The sequence below is a fragment of the Pundamilia nyererei genome, unplaced genomic scaffold (assembly GCF_000239375.1).
Source record: "Pundamilia nyererei isolate P.nyererei 1_Seehausen unplaced genomic scaffold, PunNye1.0 scaffold00323, whole genome shotgun sequence".
Lineage (NCBI taxonomy): Eukaryota > Metazoa > Chordata > Actinopteri > Cichliformes > Cichlidae > Pundamilia > Pundamilia nyererei.
In genome coordinates this window covers 185,156-196,086 of record NW_005187724.1, presented here as the reverse complement: position 1 = coordinate 196,086, position 10,931 = coordinate 185,156, and the positions used below count along the sequence as shown (strand labels likewise).

Sequence of the window (10,931 nt, the reverse complement as noted above, 5' to 3'; positions counted from 1 at the left end):
TGTTTTAGGAGGTAAACAGAGCCGGGGTAGCCCAGAGGAGAGGAGAAGGAAGACACGTTCACGTGAAGAAGTGCATGGAAGGCGAATCGCACACGCGGAGTCAGGAGTCACAGTTAGTGGTGTGAGGAAAGCGTGGCGGACAGCACATTTAATAGAAGACACGGAGTTTACAATGAGGTGTCACTGAGCTTCTGCGGGGTTCCTGACTTCTCTATACCAAACCAGCCACCTGAAGCCACTCCCTACCTCAACTCAACCTAACAAGTGGACTTGAACACTGAGAGACAAGGACTTGAACCCCAGCTGTCTGGGAAGCCCACCTGAAGTGGGGTCAGTCCTGACTTTCTGTGCCCAGTGGATGCCTCCTGACTCCAACCATGGGAGAATGGACCATCCTAGAGCGCCTCCTGGAGGCTGCTGTGCAGCAGCACTCTACTATGATTGGGAGGTGAGCTGTTGAAGACGTGAATGCTATCTTTTAATTGAAATTATGTGCATGTGTCCTTATCTATATGTGTTTCTACAGTATAGTAAGTGTGTGCATGCTGACTGTGAGTCCCTCTGTGCTCACATTCAGGTCCAGGGTGACGGGCTGCAGGTTGTGGGGGTTAGGTGGGTTAGTTTCTTTAATCTGTCTGGGTGATACGATGGGAGGGTTATGCAGCCATAAGGGCTACTATTAGTCCACACAGAGGACTAAAACATCTACAATTCTGTCATTCCCAGTTTTTGCCATGTGCTTCTCCACGCTGATGCCTCCCTCCTTGCCGTAACATCAAGTTGGTTTCAGAAGCCAGCACGCTACACAAGCGTGACCCAGTTGACAATTTACCACAGTTTTCTTCACCTCTTGTCTTTTTCTGTCAAGTATGAGGTCATCTTCTTTATCTTTTCTCCCCCCCCCAAAAAAAAAAAAAAAATTCCACGAGCCACAGCCGATCACAGCAGTTATGATTTATGCATTCTCTAACATGCCGAGATGTGTTGCATCTTAGTTGGAGTAACTCGTTCTCAGGGCCGCAGGACGAGCAATTATTCATGAGCATTTTAGCACATCGGCTCTGTAAACATTATTAGAAACGTCTTAACATTAAGTAAAGGACGTATTCCTGAGTATGAAGGCTTTCTCAGGATATGTGTGAAACCGCAAGTTCAACTTAAGTTCATGAGAAACCATCTGAATTTGCAGTTTAAACCAATTCCCTCCAGCTACTGACTCACCCTTGCTAGTGGTACTCTTGAATTATTGAGCGAATGAATGTTGGGCAGTTTATAAAGTAAACGATGCGTGGAGTTTGTTTTTTTTCTGGATGAGTCTTCTTCTGCTTACAAAACTCTGAGTGTGAAGTTTGTCGTGTTGACTTGAAGCTTGATTTTGAGAGTCAGACTGGTCAGAGTCGTTTCCTTTGGTGTTATGATACATGGTTTGTTAGCATTTGCTTTCCCTCATTCACGAGACCCTGGGAGCACACTGTCCCTCATCATCTAGGCTAGTCATAATGGGTGTGGGGTCTCAGCAAAGAGCGGGAAGGAGAAAAGACAGAAAGAGAGGGTAGCTAAGGAGAAACTCAAAAAGAACAATGACATCTACGGAGGCAGTGAAGGGAAAGGGTAAAAATTAAACAAATCAAAAAGCAGAGCAAGAGAACTTGGTTCCAAAGTAGAACGGGGATGAGGAGAACCGACAAGCGGAGTGCGAGATGTGGGAGACACGAAGCAGATGACGGAGAAAGAGTAAAAAGACCGAGTGAAGGCGAAGGCAGCGGGGAGCGCTTATTCACAGACAAGCGAGCAGACACATGGCTTCAGTCTGCAGGGCGTTGGTAGGAAGCCAAGAGGAGTCTCGTCACGAGATGGTGCTGCATGTCATGACCTAAGCAGAGCAAGCAGGACACCCAGAGGCTCAGATCATCTTTGCACAGATTATATCTATTGTACAGACAGCTGAAATGTTCAGAACACAGGAGGAGCCCATTAGAAATTTAAAAAAATATCCAAACATTCACATGGGCTTACCAGCAGCCCTTTCCTGCTTAAGTTGCATCTGCTCTGGCTCAATGAGTACCCTCACTCTAGATACTCATATGGCAATATTTGTAGCAAGTCTGCAAATTATAGCACCTGAAAAGTTCCCACATATCTACAGACAACAAAAGTTCATACATAATCTTTCTGATAAAACTGAGGTGGTACTTTTTTAAATAAAGAAGTTTTTATCATGAATACACCACCATCACTATCCAAGCTAAGGGCTCATTCTCCTTGTTGTGGTGTGCCTGGTTTCACTGCCAACACGCCACTAATGAAAGTTTTGGGCGAGACTCCTTATGTGTGATTTAGACTTCTGCAGGAAATTTACACTGTGAATTAATAATGTAACTGGAAACCCCTTTTAAACCCTTTAACACAATAACTTCCCATTAGCACAGGGTGTCCAACTCCAGGCCTCAAGAACCGGTGTCCTGCAGGTTTTAGACGTATCCTTGATCCAACACAGCTGATTTAAATGGCCAAATTACCTCCTCAACATGTCTTGAAGTTCTCCAGAGGTCTGGTAATGAACTAATCATTTGATTCAGCTGTGTTGACCCAGGGTGATATCTAAAACCTGCAGGACACTAGTCCTTGAGGCCTGGAGTTGCCCACCCCTGCATTAGCACTAGTTTTTTAATATGTAGAGTTCATGCTGCGGCAGGACCTAATTGCGATCTTTTCTTAAACCCAACCCTTTTGGTGCTTGAAGCTAACAAAAGCAAAAGTGAACAGTAAGTAAAAAGAGGGTTCCCACTCAAAATACGAACTCCAGTCTTCTGATAGACATCATTGCCAATGCCTAAAGTGGGGATTATGTTTTCCCTCTCTGCGAGTTTGCTAGCGTCTGCTTGGGTCCCAGTGATGTCAATGTCATCATGAGACAGTCAGCGAGAGGGTTCATGCAAGAGTGTGCATGCCTGGCTGTTTTCTGTGCCCGTGTGGACTTGTCTGTAAAGAATTTACATTACAATGCACCGACTATGCATGCGGCCAGGCAGCGGACTTTAAAGCAGTATAATAGGAACGACTACTCGCCTGTCGGATCTTTAGCTGTCCGCAACCAAGTATAACTAAGGCTTTAAATGCACCTTCCTGTTCTTTCAATCAGGAGCATTTTTTGTTGGTGTCTAACATTGCAGCAGTTATTACATAATGGCACTGACATCAAAGAACACCTTGCGCATATGTGCAAGACCCCAGCGACTTTGACAGAACGGCAGTATTTGATGCCCTAGGATTGAGCTCAGGTTAGAAGTGGGTTAAAGGCTGCTGTTATATCAGCATTTGAATTCCAATTCCAAGACACAAAGCCATGTCCCAACAGACATTTTTGCAAAGACAGATATCGCTATCCGGTGGAGAGAAAGCGGGTTTCAGGCACTTCCACGCTTATAATTTGGAAGCAATGTCCATTTTTTATACCGTCTATGATGACATCAACGTGAATGTAAAGAGGCAATTTAAAGTTTCAACCCCACACCGAAAACACTGGTTGACACCAGTCTGTGTTTACTGTAGAAGTGTTTTTGGAACTACTTTGTCCTCCACTCCCACATTGTTTGACATACTGACAGACTGTGTAATGACCAGCTGATTGATAAACAGCTTTGCCTTTCTCAGGCAGTCTTGCCAACCGACCGCTTATTTTCGTTGCTTCTGGTGGGAGTGACTCGGATATTTATTCACTCATCATGAGATACACAGTCTGTTTATTGGAAATCTCAAACACATTGCTGTTTATCTCAGTCATGCTGGAGGACATTTTAGCAACTTGTCCAATTAAAAAATGGATGAACATGGGGATTATGTCTGTTGTTTACTACGGTGAATGGACCAGCAGTGTAATGAGGTGGGTGCTTTGAAATATGTAGTCAAACTTCAGGCGGGCATTTGTAAGCAAGTTCGGGCTGGCGCTGTGGAAGTCAAAAACCGTGTGACTGCTCTTAAGTGTCAGTCTGACTTGCTGGCTGGGGCTGCTACTCGGAGCGCTGAGGGACCGGGGGACCGCTTCTCACTTTATCCTGGGGGAATCATTCTGAAGAGCTGCAGGAGAGTCAAGGCAAAGGTGGCCTGACCGGAAGGCAGGGAGCTGGAGGCTTGGCTGGTTCGAGGATCTGGGTGAGTGATGAGTCAGTGTGTTATCTAGAGATTTTAGTGTGTGATCAAGATCTGGCTCTGATGACAGCCACTTAACATGAACACTACTACTATGAAGGATCCAGCTGAGTCAGAGCTCTTCACGTGTTCTCCACAATAGAGTAAAGTTGTGAAGAAGGGGAGGATTTCCGGTAGCCGGAGAAGGTTGTTTCAGGTTCGGCAATGGATGTTGCAACCATTGGACGCAACAAGAGACCTGGAACTGTATCTATCATTGGTACTGCAGCTGTGAGTACTATCAAAACTGTAAAGACTAAATTAGTTATTATGTTCGACACTAAATTTGCCACAGATGTAGATGCAGAAACGCGTTCTCTGTATCTTAAAGAGAAACGTAATAGAGATGTCACCCACCAGAAAACTGTCAATATATGCAACAAGCTCAGTTCTTTCAAGGTTACTGCTGAATGTAATGACATTAGTGAAATGGTCAAAAAGTGCATCCAGCAGGGGAGATAATTGCATCTCCTGGTGTTAACATATTAGCATGATGATGTCTCTTCAGGTGTTGTCTTACAACTGTGGTGGCCTGCGTGGCCTACAGGGGATAAAGCTCGACATATCGTTGTGGACAGTTTGCTTGCAGAATGGGACATTTTATGTTTGCGAGAGACATGGTTACCTAAAAAAGACTTGGGAAACTTAACTATCTTTCCAAAATTTGATGTCAGCACAGCTATAGTCAGAGACAGAATAGCGGGGGGTGTGAATGTGCTTTGGGGCAAAGAAAAATGATGCTGTGATAAAGTCAGTTAGACTGGATGATCAGCTGGTGTATTGGTATACAATATACGCAGAAAAACAATAGTTTTGTTATCCTAAATGTTTATACTCCCTATAATCTTTCAGCCATGGATGAAAGACCTAAGCAAGGTCCAGAGTTTGAACAGAAGAAACTTGCGAATTCCAGATATAAGTATGCTATTCGCTTTATATTTAAAATGAGAAAGTTATGACTCTATGGCCAGGACAATGCTGAGTAATAAAGTCACAGATTTTTGGAAAGAAACCATCAGCCATCAGGCAAACCATCTCTACCGTGTGTGGTTGAAGATATTTCTGGGGCAGATAATATTGCAGCATTATGGAGACAACATTACATTACTGCATTATGGATCACATTACTGCAGCACATCTAAAAAATGCTCGTTTAAGCTCTTTTAGCACTCTGTTTCCCTGGTTTTATGATCCATACCAGACTCAATGTTTTGTATTTTGCTTTTCCCTGTTATTAAGGACAAAGCTGGACTAGTGAGCTGTCTGGGTGATTATAGGCCGACTACACTAGCCAGTATTTTATCTAAGGTTCTAGAAAGAATCCTGCTTGATAAAGTGTGTATATCTCTTCTCTGGATAATCAGTTTAGTTTCAAGCATGGTATCAACATATGTATATGTGGACTTAAGAAAACAGTGAACTTGTATAGGACCAAAAATTCATCAGTCCTCATGTGTTTTATTGATGTGTGTAAAGCTTTTGATCGAGCAAACCACAGGAAACTATTGGTAAATTTAAACAATGTGTTCCTGGGTACATTGTGAGGGTTCTCTTTTACTGGCATGCTCATCAGTAGATCCAGAAGGTACACGGTGCATCCAAAGATGCAATGTCAGATGTTTGTAAGTGTAGGTGTTTGTACTTTAAAAGCACTTTTCAGGAAGTTAATGTTCACTTTTATAGAAAGTTTGAATGGTTCTGCTAACAGTATAATTTTAGCGCTCATGAATCCTACTGTGAATTTTTCCTGTTACTCATCCAGTCTAATGAATCAATGGTTGAAGTGTTTGTGTAAACTGATTTCTTATAACTGCGCTATGTGTAATATAAGATTTGTATTCATTGTAGATTCTATTTCTAATATTGTTTCAAGTTTTAAATATATATATACATATATATATATATTTTATGTTGTGCTTTTTCTGTGTAATCATGGACTTAAGTCTCTTAATAAAGCTTGTTTCCGTCAGTCCTAAACCCATTTGTCTCTCCCCTGCTATTTTCCTTCATCTCATTGGTCACTGAAGGTGGCGTCCTGTGAAAGAAGCACTGGACAGGTTGCTGTCCCTAAGGCGATGCCAGCGTGTGCCTGAGTCAATTTGTCATACATGAGTCACGCACACTTTAGCAGTAATATAACACTCCTTCGTGTAAGAATACACACGACCGTGACTGTAGAGTCCCTTCTACAGTCAGGGTTTACATGTATGTGTGTGTGTGTCTACAGAAACACTCAGGCTGTACGTAAAACGTGAGCTGTAACGTACTTTGGCAGCAGATCATGTGCGCTTGCTTTAGTTCTGCCTGCGAGTGTGTGTGTTCTTGTGCGTCACCTGCTAGCAGTGATTTATTCTTCCCATTACGAGCAGCGGCCCAGGTGTAAATCGAGTTCTCCGGGATCACATGATGGACTGTGGCACTGCCTTTTGGTACACACAGCCTCTGAACACAAGCTGTGATATAACACTCGCCACTTAACTGCTGTCAACACATCACTCATTCTGTCGCTATGGTCCTCCTTCCATATGCGGAAGTGTCATTTGTCAGCTGCCATTGGCCAGCACGAGACTGCTAAACATGCAAGTCCATCCTCCCACCTCCTAATATTGATCTCCAATAATCGAATGGAAAGCGGTGCTTGATAGAAGACAGGTCGCTTAATGAAACAGACTTTCAGGCCTGTCCATTTGCAATACGAATTACCTCATGGGTTTAACTGACTGAAATGTTAAGTGAGCGATTAAAGCTCTAAGTACCTCATTGACTTTTTGCCTGTTAACATAAACCTTGATATTAATTAGCAGGCCAAATATTTATTCTTACAATGGCTTTCTCAATGAGCCACCCCAAAGACAGTAAAATAAAAGTTCAGTGATCAGCATCACCATTTATGAGCAGCAGTGTTAAACAGGTCCATTGACAGCCCTAATAGGCATGACTAGAGACAATACAAGAGAGAACAACCGCCCTCAAAGAATCCAGAATAAAAGCAAAACATTGAAACAATGAACACTAAGATTAAAGTTCATAAGATAAAAATATCAAGAAGCAAGTGACTCTCTGAAGCTACAAAACATGACTCTATGATACTAACTGTTCAAAGACATGATCCTCTCCATCTTTCAATTTTTCAATTTTATTCAGAATCTGCTGGGAAAAAGAACAACCTTAATCAAGCATTTGCATGTCTTTCTATCACACATTCGCTCTCTGGAGCCATCAGGACAAGTTTCTCTGGCTAATTTTCAGTCCTTATGTTGAGCCTCTTTAGGTGGCACTGCTCGTTCTTGGCTACCTGACAGAGGAGCCGGCGTATTTATGGAGTAAAGGCGTAAAGGAGTTGCATTTGCTCGAATTTTCTCATAAATAATTTACTTTGTTGACTTCAGTAAATTCTTAAACTTAGCCAAATCAACAGATAATGCAGCACTCTGAGAGCTGGTATGCAGAAACACTCTCACTACTCAAAGTGAATATTTAAATACCTAATTCTCAAATACAACATGACTTTTCACATTTTTACAGAAAATTATACTCTTGCATATTTGGAGGCTAATGCTGTTATTTGCACATCAGCTATAGAGAAAATAACAATATTAATCAATTTTATATCAACTATATCATTTGTAATATATTGTATTTTTAAATTTAGTTTGGTACTTACTGTCTTTAAGCAACTGTGACCACATAATTCATTGGGATTAATAAAGTATTCTGATCTAAGGCCGGATTTAGACTTCTGTGAGGAATCTTTGTAGAGACTATGACCAATGTTACTGCCAACATTTCTGCTTGTGCTGCTACATTATTAATGTGTTAATTACCATGTGGTCGCGTCCTGGTGTTTTATATGCAGTGCAAGTTGACAAAAACGAATAAAATGCCGGGACTTTTTCCCCTGCTGGTTCCTGCTTTTTGTTGTTTATTTCAGGGGCAAACATACTTGTGATTCTAGTTTTTCCACTTCCTTTTATGTTTCCTCACATTGCATAGTATTTACAATCCACTTTGGGGGAATTTGTGAGTCCTTATATTGATGCTATGATTATTGCACCTTATATTGAGATGATGATGGTTATTCTCCCTCTGTGAAAAGTAGCTGCAAATGCAAAGGAGGAACTGTCAGTACTGAAGAGAACAATCCCAGAAGTTGCGAGGTGCATTGACCTGATGTGTAGTTACATTTCTAGGGAGGTACTGAGGGGTTTGCAGCTGTGACGTTGCTACAGCATAGATTTCCCGGTGAAGCATAAATCCCCAGTAATCAAACAGTATTTACGCTGGCTTTGAACAGTCACGCTTGAAGACAGGATAACAAGTTTTTTGCGAGTCCTGATCTGTTTAACCCTTTCATGGATGAATTATGACAACCTCACTCAGGATTTTTTTTTCTTAAGTATTTTTATTAATCTTTAGGCATGAAAAAAAGATTTTTGAACTTCATTATTTAAACATGTACTTTTCTAAGAGTTTGTCCACTTAGGAGGACAACATACATTCTGAATTTGGTGTGGAGTGACACATCAGTGTCCAATATAGTGGTTTATGTGCAAGTATACCATCAACACTGACACAAATACAAGAAAACAGCCTTTGAATAGCTGTCACTGTAGTGACCACTATGCGTGAAAGGGTTAAATTCCCAAACTGTAGTTCGTTCAGCTCTCGCTGTTTCTGCTTTAAAAAAATGTAAAGAATTTACTGTAAGCCTGACCAAACGCACCCAAAGGTTTTCAGACACTGTTAGATGATCTGACGAGCACTTTGTCTGGAGCATTTTGAAGCCTTCGAACTGCTTAGATGTGCATTTCAAGTAGGCCTTACAGCTTCAGTTCATTAACGTCTCCCTTCAGAAGAGAAGATGATGGAGGATTTCATTTGATCTCAGCGTGTCTGTGCACATGCAGACTTATCAATACTGTATGTTTCCAGTCAAGGTCTCCATCTCGTTCTTGACAAAGGCCTGCTCTCTCAGTGGGATTCCTCAGCACGGCTCTTGTAAATCTCAAGAGTGTTCACTCAGGGAGCTCATCCATATATATGTGTGCATGTATCTGTGTATGCCACTTTATCAGCACACTCCAATGCATGCATTAAGCTAAAACCAATATTTATTAGTGACCTTTGTTATCTGCAACTCGATGCGTCTCTGGTTGGTGGCAAGTTTCAGCTCTGTCGTCACATGACCTTTAGATCATGGTGCATTTATTTAGCAAGTCCCTGTGGAGCACTCGCAACCCCGTAGAGGCTACGCTCGATTTTGTTTGTACATAATTAGAATTAGCTCACAAATGATGCTATATTGCAGGAAAAAAAAGGAAAGAGGCTGCGATATCGAGTCGCTTGCGGCAGATTCCCCTGCGAGACTGTTAAAAAGACACTCTAACAGGGAGCCAAGTGAGACCGCCAACATGTATTCCCTCCATCCCTCTCTGTCTCTGCTTTCACACTTCCTTCCATTCATATGTAATGACCCCTGAGATGCTGCCGGCTGTAATGTCAGCGCCTTCACGGTGCTACCACACAACACTTATTAAAATGACCTCACATGTTATATTGCCAGATTATGAATTACTGATGGGAGTAAGACTCATGCCATTCCTGCTACATTAGATGGCTCCGACACAGCTGCTGATAAAACTTTAATTACATGCAGCATCTGGAAATGAAATGTCAAACATAAGTTTATTATTGACGGTGCCTCACAAGTATGCACTAGTGTTCCTGCTAGAGATACAAAGATCCTGGAAATGAGCCCTCAGAGCAGGAAAGAGCTGCTCTTTAGCTGCTCACAGCCTTTCATGGCTGGAATACTACAACCAGCCTCCATTGGGATTACTATAGAGGCAGAGTTGTAGCTGGGGGAGAAAAAGAGAGCAACTGCATGTAATTACACAGCTTGTGTTCTCATTTCTTTTTGCTTACACCTCGTATCTACTTCCTCCCCCATCCTCTCGCTGTACCCCAGCTGCTTATTCTTCCTTGCTTCAATCTCACGCTCCACATATGCTAAGGTCAGGGTTGACATGGCATTTACTGTCATGGTCCTGGGTCATTAACCGAGCACCCACACTGCGTGCTTAACATTTATATGTTCTTAATGTATTTTCATTAGCGTACTTAGTCTCAAGCTCGTAGTTCCTGAGGATAGTCTTATTATTCTGCATTCCTTGCGTTTCTATTTGTTTCTAGCTCCCTTTTGTTTCTTGTTAAATCTTCTTTTGCTTGATTGGTTACACCTGTTTTATTTACCGACCACCTAATCAGCCTTTGTGTATTTGAACGCTCAGTTTGGGTCTGTCCCTGATTGCTCTTCACTTTCTTGCTCTGTTTTCTCTGAGGAATTTATTTCAAGTGATTTTGAATATTTGGATTCAGTTCAAAAAAACATTTCTAAACAGCATTAAAGGATGATTTTGATTTTAAATACTGTGTACTGCTTTTGGGTTTCAGAGCTGCCTATGACATTTACAGGCTGACAGCTTACTGGTTACACTGTAAGACATTATTTAAAGTAGATGATAAACCTGTACATTAATGCCAATCTGCTTTGTGCATCTAGGAGGGCATCAATTTATAAAAACATCTCAAGGGTGGAGGGGATGAAAATTAGAGCAGGGGTCAAAGTTCAGAAAGAATTCACCTTGCAGAGCCTCAGAGGGAAGCTGTCCCTGTCGGGGTGACTCAGCAAGGCTTATGGGTTTAGTGTTAGCACCTCACTGGAGGACGGAGCAGGTCAGTGT

The 10,931-nt window shown here is 42.0% G+C and overlaps 1 protein-coding gene across 1 annotated transcript in view; it reads left to right on the top strand.

The window, feature by feature from the left end:
• Positions 1-377: 377 nt before the first annotated feature.
• The window catches only part of gjd1b (gap junction protein delta 1b), a 28,170-nt gene continuing 17,616 nt past the window's right edge, over positions 378-10,931 (top strand). Inside the window, exons 1-3 of the mRNA XM_013915555.1 lie at positions 378-448; positions 578-612; positions 1,518-1,611. Of these exons, the coding sequence (XP_013771009.1) occupies positions 378-448; positions 578-612; positions 1,518-1,611 (200 nt within the window). The remainder of the gene's footprint in view (positions 449-577; positions 613-1,517; positions 1,612-10,931) is intronic.